At 51.7% G+C, this 15,150-nt stretch overlaps 1 protein-coding gene across 1 annotated transcript; it reads left to right on the forward strand.

The window, feature by feature from the left end:
- The first annotated feature begins 1,516 nt into the window (after positions 1–1,516).
- On the forward strand, positions 1,517–10,662 carry C2CD2L (C2CD2 like). Its single transcript, XM_012470326.2, has 14 exons — positions 1,517–1,870; positions 3,851–3,946; positions 4,309–4,428; positions 4,598–4,708; positions 4,801–4,917; positions 5,009–5,120; positions 5,267–5,375; positions 6,074–6,138; positions 6,227–6,354; positions 6,445–6,619; positions 7,394–7,495; positions 7,636–7,769; positions 7,857–8,142; positions 9,559–10,662. The coding sequence occupies exons 1-14, from the start codon at positions 1,517–1,519 to the stop codon at positions 9,768–9,770; spliced, it is 2,121 nt and encodes a 706-aa protein (XP_012325749.1). The 3' UTR covers positions 9,771–10,662.
- The last annotated feature ends 4,488 nt before the right edge of the window (positions 10,663–15,150 follow it).

Here is a 15,150-nt window from a genome sequence, read left to right on the forward strand (position 1 = left end):
GTTTATTTCTCTTATTGTCATGTGCTTATTCCTCAGAAAATGACTTGGATTGGGGAGAAAGACACTTAACACCTTTCCATCCTACCTCTTTAAGAAAGGGGCTTTGTGCCAAAGACACTCCCACATGTGTGAAGAAGGGGCTCTTGGGAGAATGTGAATTCCCCAGGATTCCTTTGAATACCTTTGTTGGCATTTCCTTCCCCTGTCCTCAGCAAGCACTGATGAGCCCCAGTCCTGCAGAAGTTGAATCAACTCCTTGCGTCTAGGAAAAGATGGCTCCTGAGGTCAGAGGTTGGGCAGCGTAGCAGTGTACCTACAACACCAGTTCTTGGGATATCACATACTTGGAATGGCAAGGTCTTGTGTCTGAATCTATTGATAGTCCAGTGCTACACTGCCAGCTCCTCTGTCATTACCACCCCCTCTACACGTGCTCCATAGGCAGGAGCTGTTACTATGGAAATATATTATTTTTAAAAACAGACACACAGCCTGGGCTTGGGAATCTCCGGAACAAACCTACACGAGCAAGGAGGTTAATGGGGCTGTTTCTGGGTCCAAGCTCCAAGAGGAAGGAGGGTGATGGTGGTGGAGGGAATTCAATATTCCCTGTTCTATTCTCAACCTCTCCCAGCTTCAGGTTCTGCTTTTTCTCTGTTGACATCAGCTGGACCTCTGCCAGACACTTCTATCTGGGAGGGATGCTCTGCACCTCCTTACCCTGGGCCTAGCTTTCCCCGGGAAATGAGAAGCTAGAAATCGCTGAGTCTGGGGGTGTTGGGAGAAGGGGGCGGTGATTTCCAAAGGGGTCACCTCCTTCTTAACCTCACAGGCGTCCGACCTGTAGAAATATAACAATAACAGGGGAAAGCAAAGGCAGCATCGTAGGTAAGTGAAGTTACTCTTGCCGTGAGCTGAGAACTGTGTGGGAGCACTGCGATTGCAAGATGGGGCGAAGTGATCAAAGATCCCGCCTATTTTCAACCCCGGAACCTTCTCCGCTCGCAGCTCGCCCTCCCGCCCTCCTCCAGCGAGGGAACGCCAAGCTGGCCTGGCCCCACCCGGCCCGGGTGCGGCTCCTTTAAGGGCGGGTGGGGGCGGGGCGCCGGCGATGTTGTCAGTGTCAGCTCTGCGCACGCAGCCCTCCCGGAGCCGGTGCCGGCCCGCAAGCCCCCGCGTCCCTGCAGATCAGTCCCCTCCTGGGTCTGGCGAGGCCCGCGCCGTAGGAGGATTCGGGCACTGGCCGGCGACTAACTGGGGTCCGGCTGCAGACCAAGCTAGGAGGGACACCGACCACGGAGACAGAGACCCCGACGTCGCGACCCCTGAGGACCTCCCCTCCTCGCTCTGTGGCACCCACTAGTCCTGGGCACTCAGCCGCGGAGAGCCCCCGACCCCGCGCCCCCAGCCCCGGGGGAGCCCGCCCCCGTCCCGCGGCCAGCCCGGGCCATGCTCCCCCGGGGCAGCGACTGAGCCCCAGCCGGGACCGGGACCGGGACCGGAGCCCGCGCGGAGCATGGATCCGGGCTGGGGGCAGCGGGACGTGGGCTGGGCGGCCCTGCTGATCCTCTTCGCCGCCTCGCTGCTCACGGTGTTCGCCTGGCTGCTGCAGTATGCCCGGGGCTTGTGGCTGGCACGGGCCCGGAGGGACAGGGGCCGGGGACCCGCCTTAGCCGGGGAACCTGTGGGTTCCCTGCGGGAGCTGGGCGTGTGGCGCTCGTTGCTGCGGCTGCGGGCGACTCGGGCTGGCGCCCCCGAGGAGCCTGGAGTCCGAGGCCTCCTGGCGTCACTCTTCGCCTTCAAGTCTTTCCGGGAGAACTGGCAGCGGGCTTGGGTGCGAGCGCTGAACGAGCAGGCCTGCAGGGACGGGGTGAGTTGGACCAAGCGCCTGGGTGGTCCCTTCAGCTTTTCCTTTCTGGGGAGAGACTTACTGCTCATGCTAGGAGGCCGGATGGGGGTGAGCATCAACTGAGGAACCCTATGGCTTCTCTTCCCCTCCCAGAACAGAGAAAAGGGTGCCGCTGAGACTGGAGGTTGTAGAAATCCAACTGGGTCCCCAAACCTCCATTTCTGTGGGCAAAGTACTCTTTGGCTCCAAACCCATGCACAAGTTGCTGTTCTCATAGCAACGCTAATCCCTGTGCCTGAGGGCACTTCCGCCTTGCCTGGGTGCTGGTTGTGTTGAGGCGTGGGAGACAGATGCACCTGCAGAAGGAATTTGCCTGCTTCTCATGCCACCACACCCATTTAACATTTCGTGCCCCAAATCCCTGGTGTGGTCAGGCAGATCCCCAAGGAGCCTGAATCACCCCACTACCCCACCGTAATTTCATTGCCACAGTCAAATACATCATTCATGCTGGCCTACGGTTCATTGGGGGGTGGGGGAGTGTTCAGGTGGAGAGCAGATTGACAGTACCCTTACCAGTAGATGAGCTTCGAGCTGTCCCTTGAGGGTCAGTCACAAATCAGCCCAGCCTACTTCCTCCCATTGCACCATGGGCATCTGGCCTCCCAGGAAGTGGGGCAGGAAGCGTGGTCATGAGACGGAGATAAGGTGGGAGGTAGAAGTCTCTCTTTTCTGGAGCTCCCTCCCATCCTGGCCCAGCAATCCCTCTTTGCTCTCACAGTCCATCAGCTCCTTGCTCGGAGGGTTCTCTATTCCAGCCACCGTGAGTTTGGAGGCTTTACTTTGCTAGTTCCCTAGATGCCTGGAAACATAAATGGCCACAAGAAATTGCTCTATTTCCTCAGCCCAGCTGGCCAACAGAAAGCCAGATGGCATCTGTCAGTTTATACCTTGAACCCACCTCTTCATCCAGCTCTCCCTGTACCTTGTCCCTGGGTCAGAAGCAACTCCCCAGGATAGCTGACTCAGCTGGACATTGGCCTCCCTTGCAGGGGGTGGGGAGATTGAGGTTTCAAGCATCCACCTCCCTGTCTTCCTTGGCCTAGCCTTTGAATGAGACAGCTACCAGAGCAAAGAAGTTGGCTTCCCCTGGTTTGCCAGGCAAATGAATCCTGTGGATTTGTTTTCTCCATCTCAAGACCCCAGGAAGAGTTGCCAGCCCATTCTGTGCCCCTTCCTCAATTCTGTGTCTGCACTACTGTCCTGGTGGGGCTGGAGTAGGTTGCTTCCATTACTGTGGAAGAATTAGGGAGCAGCTCTTTTGAGATCTAAGCAGCTTTCTGCTCTCTAATACCATCCTGCTATCTGCCTTGAGGAATTAGCCAGGCCCCTGGACTCTTGAGTCCTCTGAGCTTGTATCTCTTCCCAGTCCCCCTGGTACAGATCCCCAAGGCCATGCTAGTCTTCATCTCCAAGAATACGAACAGTCATACTCTTGAGCTTCCATATCCTATTTATTTGGAAGAAGGCTCAGCTTCATTTCTCCAGCTCTTATCTTGGACAAGTTGGCTCTACCACCTTTAACTGTGACTTAGCCCTTTCCCACTCTGCCCAACTACTATATGTAGGTGGCAACTAGCACCTTAACTTTTTTTTATGTACAACTTTTTTAGGGGGTAGGGTGGGAGATAAAAGGGATGGTGGGGAGAAGAAGGAAGCTCCTGGTGTTCCAGGAGGAAGCCAGAGTCTTCAGCCAAGGTGATCTCTCTCTGATGTGGACTAGCTCCCCATTGCTCAGTGGCTCCCAGCAGCCGCAGGTCCATGGAGAGGCAGGCTTTGAGGGAACTAACTCCTGTTCTAAAGCCCTGAGCCAAGGAGGGGCCAGAAGCCAGCCTGCAGCTGAGGCCTCCGCAGTGGCAGAGTCTAGCCAGCAACTGAGCAGGCCAGCTCTATGGGGGGCAGCTCCAGAGACCTGATCCTGTGCCCACATTACTCCCTCAGAGCTCCATCCAAATCGCCTTTGAGGAGGTGCCCCAACTCCCACCCAGAGCCAGCATCAGTCATGTGACCTGCGTAGACCAATCCGAGCATACCATGGTAAGGGTCTAATGGGCACTGCCCTCTTTGGGGTCCAAGAAGGACTGACCCCAAGGGTTCCCTTTAGTCCAGAGGGTCTTAACCTGGAGTCTATGAATGCCTTATGGATCTAAGGATTGGCTTCAGAAGTCTGAGGATACCATTGAAATTATGTGCAAAATGTTGGATGTGTGTATATCTGCATTTTTCTGGGGAGAGGAGTCTTTGGGATTTATCTGATTCTTTTAGGGATTTATGATCCTGAAAACATGAAGTCCCTAGGAAAATGGAAGGTGGGAAGGGTCTCTGCTGGACTATTATAGGGCAGGACAAAGCAGGGTGAGCACCCTTCCCCCACATCTGACCCACCTCACCGGTCTCAGGTGCTGCGTTGCCAGCTCTCTGCTGAGGAGGTGCGGTTCCCAGTCTCTGTGACCCAGCAGTCCCCCGCTGCCATCTCCATGGAGACCTACCACGTCACTCTGACACTGCCACCAACACAGGTAGAAGGGGATGTGGGAAACTGAGTTGGGCAGGGGGCGGTTCCACTGGCTCGGCTTCTTCCATTTGCTTCCTCTCTGGGATGGAATTCAGGAAGGGTGGGTCCTCAGGAATTAGGAGTCCTTGGGGAAATGGGACAAGTCAGCCCAGACACTTTGTTCCTGTCCATAGTTGGAAGTCAACCTGGAGGAAATCCCTGGTGAGGGGCTGCTTATATCCTGGGCCTTCACTGATCATCCAGATCTCAGCCTGACGGTGCTTCCCAAGCTGCAGGCCAGGGAGGTAAGGAGGGAAGGCTGATAGAGAAGAGGCAGAACAGAGAGGGGAGGCAGAGCTGGGGTATCCACCTCCTTGTTCTCTTCTCCTCTCTGCAGAGAGGTGAGGAACAAGTAGAGCTCTCCACAATTGAGGAGCTGATCAAGGATGCCATAGTCAGCACCCAGCCAGCCATGATGGTCAACCTCAGGGCTTGCTCTGCCCCCGGAGGCCTGGTGAGTTGGCACCCAAAGCAAAAGATTTGCATGCACCTTGTTCCCAGGGTGCTATGTCAGGATTCTTGCTCTTTGGACCTTCTGGTCTTAGGTACCCAGTGAGAAGCCACCCATGATGCCCCAGACCCAAACAACCATTCCCAGACCTACCCGGTTATTCCTACGGCAGCTTCGGGCATCTCACTTGGGAAATGAGCTGGAAGGTGAGAGCTAGAAGTGGCTGTGGGACTGCCAAGGCTATGGTTGGTTGCAGGTGCTCTCTGCTCCTCTGCCAAAGGTACAGCCTCTTTATTCTGCAGTGACTTCCCATCTTTGATCTGAGTGTCTTCTAACTTCTGGTTCCTCACAGGCACCGAGGAACTGTGCTGTGTTGCTGAACTTGACAACCCCATGCAGCAGAAGTGGACCAAGCCCGCAAGGGCTGGACCCGAGGTGGAGTGGACAGAAGACCTGGCACTGTAAGGAGTAACCCTGCCCCGACCCCAAGCTTCAGAGCAGAGAGGATCAAACCCTTCCAGCACAGTCCTTGCAGGAATCAGCTCTGTTTTCCATAGTCTTTGGTGTGAGCCCCTATTGTATGCCAGGCCCTGGCACGGGTCTTAGGGATACAGACATGACCAAGATACAGCTCCCATCCTTGGGTCAATGACAAGCTTGAGGCAGAGACAGGTGTACATAAAGAAGGTGGTACAACTTCGCCAGTTGCGGTTTATATAATGTGCTGTTGGAGTGCCTAGACGGGGGAGGGATTAATTCCCATGAGAGAATAAGGATCAGAGTAGGCTTCATGGAGGAGATGGCATTTAAACCACACCTTAGAACAAGAGTAGGATTTCATCAGAGTGTGAATGTATTCTCGGCAGAGGGAAGAGCTGCAGCAAATGAAAGAGGGTGGCTTGCAATTGAGAGACTGGCAGGACAGGAGGAGCAGGGCCAGGGAGGATTTGAATGAGCAGCTGAGGAGCATAGTTTTCACTCGGGCCCTGTCCCTTTCTCTTGGGACAAGAGAGAGTTTGGAGGGCAGGAGAGTCTGATTGGAGCACTTGTACCATTTTATTTATGTACACAGCTCTCTGCCTCTGGCCTGTGATCCACTCAAGGGTGGGTTCAGCTTGCAAATCTTCCCCTTCCTGCCCCATCTCCTCTTGTCCCACAGGGATCTGGGCCCCCAGAGCCGGGAGCTGACCCTCAAAGTGCTGAGGAGCAGCAGCTGTGGAGACAGTGAGTGTGGGGCAGAAGGGATACCCCTGGGTGGGTGCAGAGTGGTGCCTGGTCATGGCCAAGCTCACAGTGCCATCCCTTTCCCCAGCCGAACTCCTAGGCCAGGCCACACTGCCTGTGGGCTCCCCCTCCAGACCACTGTCTCGAAAACAGGTGTGCCCACTCACCCCAGGGCCAGGGAAAGCCCTGGGACCAGCAGCCACCATGGCGGTGGAGGTGAGAAGCTGAGCCCTGGGGGAGGCGGGAGGACACAGGGGATGGGCAGTCTCTGAGGCCCTGCCTCTTCTCTCTCCCACCCGTGGGCAGCTTCAGTACGAGGAGGGCTCTCCCCGGAACCTGGGTACTCCCACCTCCTCCACTCCACGCCCCAGCATCACACCTACCAAGAAGATTGAGCTTGATCGGACCATCATGCCCGATGGCACCATTGTCACCACAGTCACCACCGTCCAGTCCCGGCCCCGTATAGATGGCAAATTAGGTAAAGAGAAGGAGCCTGGGAGCCCAGCTCTAGCCAGGGGCCGGGGACTGCAGACCCAAGGCGGGACAGTGAAAGAGGAGAGAAAGCCTTAATTCCAACTCCACCTGTCTTCAGACATTCCATTCCAATCCTACCACATCTTCCTCCCAATCTTTGTCTCTCTCGAACTTTCCCCTACCTCCTGCCATTTCCACAACAATTCCTCTCACTCTGCCACCCTTCTGGATCCTCCTGCCCCTCCTCACACAGGACTCTTGCACTCCCACCTTCCAGCTTTTACTCTGGCTTTTCACAGGTCTCTTTCCTTCCCTGTCCTTAGCCCCAGCTGACCACAATTGTCCATCCCTCTGCCCTCAGCCTTCCAGCACCCCCTGGGGTCCTCCAACAAACCCAGAGGCCTCTGTGGCATTTCTGCCCCACTCAGTGGGCCCCCATGGCACTTCTGCCATCTTAGGGGCCCCATGGCACTTCTGCCATCTTAGGGGCCCCATGGAATTGCCCCTACCTCAGGGGACCCCAGTACCCCCCATCCCCTCTATATTTTCATAGCATCTCCCCACACCCTCAGCAGGTCCCAAGGCACTTTCCTACACTCCCATTGGCTCCTGGGGTGTCTTTTAGTCCCCTGGTATCTTCTTAATCACTCTTGTGATTAATCACCCTTAATCATTCTTCCCCTCGGAGTCACCCAAAGTCTGTATCTCCACAAAGACAGTAGGGGTAGGGGCCACTCTGAAGCACCTCCCAGCTCACTGACCCTCCCCCACCCACCAGACTCCCCCTCCCGCTCCCCGTCCAAGGTGGAGGTGACTGAGAAGACGACAACTGTGCTGAGTGAGAGCAGTGGCCCCAGCAATACCTCCCACAGCAGCAGCCGTGAGTGGGGAATGGGGTGCATGAGTGTGGGTTGGCCCTGGTGCCCCAGCATCAAAAAGTACTCTGGGTGGGACAGGAGTTTGAATCTAAGAAATAGCCAGGGAGAAGTCAGGTTATCCATCCTCTGCACCCCTCCGCAGGGGACAGCCATCTTTCCAACGGCTTGGACCCTGTAGCAGAGACAGCGATTCGCCAGCTGACGGAGCCCAGTGGGCGGGCGGCCAAGAAGACACCCACCAAGCGCAGCACTCTTATCATCTCTGGTGTTTCCAAGGTAACAGGGCTCTGGGGAGAGGAGCTGGGATGGGGAGAAAGCCCTAATGGGTCACTCCTGCCCATTAAAACTTGTCCCTCCTGCCAGGTGCCCATTGCTCAGGACGAGTTGGCACTATCCCTGGGCTATGCGGCATCCCTGGAAGCCTCAATGCAGGATGATGCAGGGACCAGCGGAGGTCCCTCTTCACCTCCCTCAGACCCACCAGCCATGTCCCCAGGACCCCTAGATGCCCTCTCCAGTCCCACAAGTATCCAGGAAGCAGACGAGACAACCCGTTCGGATATTTCTGAGAGACCATCTGTGGATGACGTTGAGTCGGAAACGGGGTCCACTGGTGCCCTGGAGACCCGAAGCCTCAAGGATCACAAAGGTAGGGGGACACTGGCAGGGTGCCCCGATCTCTTCTTCTTTTCTTTGTTTTCTTCTCTATTATTGACACAGATGCTAGAGCACATCTCTTCTCTTACACACATATCATGACCTGGGGTACCTCAAGCCAGCGTGCCTTCTCCTTCCTCCCCTAAGAGATAGCTGGAGTAGCCAGCCTAATTCAGCCAAGCTAGCCTGGGGGGTGGACCTTGTTGCCTTGGTTCCTGGCCTGGATCTGACAGGCTTGTGATAGGAAGGGATGCCAAATTATTTCCCTTTACTTCCATTTTTCTTTCTTCCTGAGTCTAAATGCCAGTTTTCCTGCCCTTTAAAAAAAATTATAAAAATTTATTCCCAAGCTGGGTATGGTGGCTCATGCCAGCACTTTGGGAGGCCAAGGTGGGCGGATTACTTGAGTCCAGGAGTTTGAGACCAGCCTGGGCAACATGGCGAGACCCCGTCTCTACTAAAATTACAATAAATTGGCTGGGCATGGTGGCACACACCTGTAATCTCAGCTACTCAGAGGGCTGAGGTGGGAGGATTCCTTGGGCCTGGGAGGTTGAAGCTGCAGTGAGCCATGATTGTGCCACAGCACTCCAGCCTGGGTGACAGAGTGAGACCCTGTCTCAAAAGGAAAAATTCTTCCCTTTCATTCTGCACCCTCTCCCCCATGAGTATAAGAAATCCTATCCCAGGCCAATGCTAGGATTGTCCCTCTGGCAGCAAGACAGGCTGTGACCAGTGGTGGTAGTTCTTCTAACTTTAAAAGATGAGAGGCTTACCCTAAAACATTTTCATTCCTCTACCAGTGAGTCTGTCAACCACGGATATATCTATTTATTTTTTAAGCCTGCATCACTTCTTGAGATAATGAGGTTTCTACCTCCAAAGCCTACTGGGTGAGCACCTTGCTCATTATACTGGTTCTGAATTTACCTCTTTGAAGTTTCCAGACGCACCACTTCCTGCTCATAGCCTGGAATTCGGTTAACAAGTCAGTGTCAACCCACTTTTCCCCTCATGATTTATAGGCTTGTGGGAGTACCCTCTGGTAGCTTTTGTCTTCCCATAAGAAAGAGGCCCAATCCCAGTCTGTCCTCACAAAGCAGTCAGCCCCATGACGTTTTGTTTGCGGGCAGAGTTAGGAGTGCACACAGATCCCCACAAGTACCACGACTTGCCTCAGGAAGGATAAAGCACGTTTGTTTCTGCTTTCGTTTTCTTTTTTCTTTTTTTCACGAAGCCTTATGGAGGAGTATGTTTCTGCTTTCTTTCCTGAGGAAGCCTGGCTTCTGGGCCACGGAACTGATCCTGTTTCACATCCTCCACGCCTCCATTCTCGGCCGTGCCTCTGACCCGCGTCTCACCCTACCCTGTGCCCCTCTCTGCCTCAGCTTCCCCTCTTCCCCTGCAGTGAGTTTCCTGCGCAGCGGCACCAAGCTCATCTTCCGCCGGAGGCCTCGACAGAAGGAAGCTGGCCTGAGCCAATCACACGATGACCTCTCCAACGCGACGGCCACGCCCAGTGTCCGAAAGAAGGCCGGCAGCTTTTCTCGCCGCCTTATCAAGCGCTTTTCCTTCAAATCCAAACCCAAGGCCAATGGCAACCCCAGCCCCCAGCTCTGAGGACCCTCCTCACCTCCTGAGCGAGGAAAGGGCACGAATCTCAGCCCATTCCCCACCTCCCCTTCCATTCCCCTTCCTGGATCCCAAGCGCCTGGGCCAGGAAAGCCCTCTGGGTTCCAGGAAGCCCTGTCCACCCTGGGCTGTGGGGCCGGTTGGAAGGATACTTGCAACGGGAAGCCCATGAGAAGTGGGCACCCGTTGCCGAGGACATGGACGAGGGACTGGTGGCTGGGGGGAGAGGGCCCTGTCCGGCATGTGTAGGCATTCCCCAGAAGCCTTTGCCTCCTGCTGAGCCTGGTCCCTGAGCAGAGTCCCAGAGTGCTCAGCTCTTCAGCTGACCCTTCCTCCCTTATTTATTCTCTTTTCTATTTATATGTGTGGCTTAGGACCCTCCGTGAACAGATGCTAGAGGGCATCTCTCCCAGGTGACCCTTCTTTTCTGTCCCAGGAGGGTGGGTAATTCCCTTTGGGATGGGGCTCCCACACCTCCCTCAGGTCCCCACTCAGACCAGCACCAGTGTCTGCCTCTGAGAATGTTGGCAGCTCACAGAGAGCAGGGCCGGCTCGGGATGGGGGGCAGGTACTCCCCACCTCCCTGCCTCCCCTCCTGCTCCTCATTCCTCCCTCCCCGTTTATTACCGTTTTTTGTACTTGATGCCTTCTCTGTGAGCAGTGGCTCTGTGGGAAGGAGGGAGCCTGGAGCCTGGTGGGAAGCCTTCCCCAGAGAGATGGCTTTAGGGGCTTTATTTAAAAACTGATGATGAAGCCATGCAAGGCTGCACTTCTGTGTGTTGGGAGACGATGATGATGTCCATTGCTGTGTGATGGCTTGGAATTTAATTTATTAAAGTCAAATTGAAGTTTATAAACTAGACAACTGGTTATCCTTTGAAAGGCCGTTGCTGAGGACATGGACGAGGGACTGGTGGCTGGGGGGAGAGGGCCCTGTCCGGCATGTGTAGGCATTCCCCAGAAGCCTTTGCCTCCTGCTGAGCCTGGTCCCTGAGCAGAGTCCCAGAGTGCTCAGCTCTTCAGCTCTTCACAGCCAGGCTGTGACACAGATGGAGTGGGAGGATGACAGACAGGGGCCCAGATAATGAGGTTGGGTAGATGACATACATTGTGGATCTGCTGAGAAGTTCCTACAGGGAAGAAGGGATGGAAGAGACAGGAGGCTCTGGAGTGTGAATTTGTAGCAAAAAAGTCAATAGACTAGTACAGGTAAGTCTTCATTCCCCCTTCTGGAACAGGCTTCTCCTAGGATATAATGGAGTTCAGAGCTTGGACTCTGTAACTAGACTGCCTGCCTTGGTTTGAGTCCCAGTGCCTCTAATTACCTGTGTGATCTTGGGCAAGTTAGGTAACCTCTGAGTGCCTCAGTTTTCTCATCTGTAAAATGGGAACTTCAATCATCATAGCTATCATTTAGTTGTGGGTGAGAAGTAAATGAAGTACTGAATAAGTGTTTACTGTTGCCTCAGAAGAAATAGTGGGAGGGGGAAGTCTTAGAAGTGTTTCGACATTAAAAAAATTCTCTCGTTCTGAAATGTGGGCACATTTCAGGGATTTGTAGATCCTAGCAAACTCTATGTCGTTGGTTCCTGTGCTCTGGGATCTTATAGAGAACTTGAACCAGGTAAGCTGCTACAGGATATTGGACAGAATGCAAGACCAGGAAGCAAGAAAACTGAGTCTGCCACAAACAAACCAAGTGATCTTGAGCAGGCAACTTCTCCTTTGTGGACCTGAACTTCCTCATCTCCAAAATAAGGGTGACCTGGATAATCATTCAGGTCATATCCCACCTTGACATTCTATGACTAACTATATCTCAAGGTGTTTAGGGCACATGCCTTTGGGTAGATAGCACGTGGAAATTGTTACTATTCCTCATGCTCCTGTCCACACTACTCACCAAATATGAGATATCTGGGAAGAACGGAGGGTATAGATATTTGGTTATTTTTTTTCAATTAAGTAATTTGTTTGGGGCCAGGTGCAGTGGCTTACACCTGTAATCCCAGCACTTTGGGAGGCCGAGATGGGTGGATCATGAGGTCAGGAGATCAAGACCATCCTGGCCAACATGTGAAACCCTGTCTCTACTAAAGACAAAAAAATTAGCTAGGCGTGGTGGTGCACGCTTGTAGTCCCAGCTACTTGGGAGGCTGAGGCAAGAGAATTGCTTGAACCCAGGAGGCAGAGATTGCAGTGACCCGAGATCGCGCCACTGCACACTACAGCCTGGGTGACGGTGCAAGACTCCACTTCAGGCCGGGCGCGGTGGCTCAAGCCTGTAATCCCAGCACTTTGGGAGGCCGAGGCGGGTGGATCACGAGGTCAAGAGATTGAGACCATCCTGGTCAACATGGTGAAACCCCGTCTCTACTAAAATTACAAAAAATTAGCTGGGCAGGGTGGTGCATGCCTGTAATCCCAGCTACTCGGGAGGCTGAGGCTGGGATTACAGCCTCCTGAACCCAGGAGGCGGAGGTTGCGGTGAGCCGAGATCGCGCCATTGCACTCCAGCCTGGGTAACGAGAGCGAAACTCCGTCTCAAAAAAAAAAAAAAAAAAGACTCCACTTCAAAAAAAAAAAAGAATTTAGTTTTATATATATGGGGGGACAAGTGCAGGTGTCTTTTTTTTTCTATTTTTTTATGATTTTTTATTGAGACAGGTCACTCCCATCACCTAGGTGGCTAATTCATTTATTAAATAACAATGAAAAGTCATTTGAATAATGATTTTGCAAAAGGTAATCAGTTTATAAGTCCTTTTCCATTCACTCTGGAGACTTATTTACAGGCTATTTCTTCCAGGCTACTGAAAACATGGTGGACATTTCTGTGCCACTCATGGTATAAACAATTTTTTTTTTTAATAGTTTAAGTTCTTGGGTACATGTGCAGATCTTGCAGGAAGTGCAGGTTTCTTACATGCATATACTGCATGCATAGGGATGAACTCTGGGCTTTTTTTTAGTGTATGCATCGCCCAAATAATGAACATTGTACCCAATAGATAGTTTTTCAACCCTCACCCTCCTCCTACCTTCTCACCTTTTATAGTCTCCAATGTCTATTATGCCACTGTACCCACTATTTAGCTCCCACTTATAAGTGAGAATATGCCATATTTGACTTATTGTTTCCGAGTTATTTCACCAAGGATAATGGCCTCCAGTTCCATCCATGTTGCTGGCAAACACGTGATTTCATTCTTTTTTATGGCTGAGTAGTATTCCACTGTGTGTGTGCATACACAGACACACACAACATTTTCTTTATCCAATCCTCCACTGATGGACACATTGATTTGACTGATTTTTTATAGTGAAATGCTTAACTCTAGGTCATGAAAATTCAAAGAGATTTTTCATGCTGTTTCCCCTAATCTAAGAAATGTAACTCTTAGTAGTTCACAGAGGAACAGTTTGTTTACCAGTATGACACGACAACCAAACACAGTGAACTTGTGATTGCACAAGAAACTTGTTGATGGAAGAGCAGGTATTCAGATTTCTATGGGACCTGGGAATTGAGTAGATGGCAACTGGAATCTGTATTCAGCTTCCAGTGCTGAGCTGCCCAGAGTTCCGTGGAATCACATAATTTAGTGAAGAACAGCCTGATCACGTTTCAAAAATAGGGAAATTTTAGATGAATGAAGAAAATATGAAACATACTTTCATCAACTTAATCCATTTCACACTTTCAGAAGAGATCCACAGCTTTTAATGAGTATGAATTACGCTTTCAGTTTTTATGGCAGCTTTTAAAGAACAAATCTCAGGATATGTCTGAATTACCCAGCCAAAACTGTGGCTTGTTTTCAAGAGAAGCAGATTGAGATAGAAGTAAACTATGCTAGACAGCATGACACTGCTTTAAAATTTGGAAACATATATATGGATCCCAGAGCAATCCTGAAATTTTTGCTCTGTAACCTATGTTTGAGTTTACACAGCTCTGTGAATGAACTTTTTCTTCATGAAATTGCTAAATAAAGCTAAAAGCTATTTTCATTTTCAGTGGTGTAAATCTGAATTAAAATGAGATTGGCATTTCATGACGTACTACTATAACTATGCATTTTTGAATGAATAAAGTTGGTAAGATATATTTTATTACTTTTGAATTACATATATATATATATATATATATTTTTTTTTTTTGAGATGGAGTCTCGCCCTGTTGCCCAGGGTGGAGTGCAATGGCGCAATCTCAGCTCACTGCAACCTCTGCCTCCAGTGTTCAAATGATTCTCCTGCCTCAGCTTCCCTCGAAACTGGGATTACAGGCGTCCACCACCACGCCCAGCTAATTTGTATTTTTAGTAGAGATGGGGTTTCACCATGTTGGCCAGGCTGGTCTTGAGCTCCTAACCTTGTGATCCGCCCTCCTCAACCTCCCAAAGTGCTGGGATTACAGGCATGAGCCCCTGCGCCTGGCCCTGAATAACTTTTTTTTTTTTTTTTTTTAGTCAATGTCTCACTCTGTTGCCCAGGCTGGAGTGCAGTGGCGCGATCTCTGCTCACTACAACCTCTGCCTCCCAGATTCAAGTGATTCTCCTGCCACAGGCTCCCAAGTAGCTGGAACTATAGGTGCCCGCCACCATGCCCGGCTAATTTTTGTATTTTTAGTAGAGATGGGTTTTCTCCATGTTGGCCAGGCTGGTTTCAAACTCCTGACCTCATGATCCGCCCGCTTCGGCCTCCCAAAGTGCTGGAATTACAGGCATGAGCCACAACGCCTGCAAAACCCTATTTTATTTTATTTTTTTGAGACGGAGTTTCACTCTTGTTACCCAGGCTGGAGTGCAATGGCGCGATCTCGGCTCACCGCAACCTCCGCCTCCTGGGTTCAAGCAATTCTCCTGCCTCAGCCTCCTGAGTAGCTGGGACTACAGGCACGTGCCACCATGCCCAGCTAATTTTTGTATTTTTAGTAGAGACGGGTTTTCACCATGTTGACCAGGATGGTCTCGATCTCTTGACCTCGTGATCCACCCACCACGGCCTCCCAAAGTGCTGGGATTATAGGCATGAGCCACCGCGCTCGGCCGCAAAACCCTATTTTAAAATAAGGACCAAGTTATAGCTCACTGTTGTTAAAATCAAACTTTATGCACAAGTATGACCTTACTATCTTAATGGCATTTTAAAATGTATTTCAGGGCCGGGCGCGGTAACTCACGCCTGTAATCCCAGCACCGTGGGAGGCTGAGATGGGTGGATCACGAGGTCAGGAGTTTGAGACCAGCCTGACCAATATGGTGAAACCCCATCTTTAAAAAAATAAGTAAAAAAAAATAAAATAAATAAAATTTATTTCATATATATTGAACATTTAATGTGTTTGATTATACAAATGTTATT

This window comes from Aotus nancymaae, unplaced genomic scaffold (assembly GCF_030222135.1).
Source record: "Aotus nancymaae isolate 86718 unplaced genomic scaffold, 86718_ANA_hifiasm-v0.15.2.pri h1tg000012l, whole genome shotgun sequence".
Lineage (NCBI taxonomy): Eukaryota > Metazoa > Chordata > Mammalia > Primates > Aotidae > Aotus > Aotus nancymaae.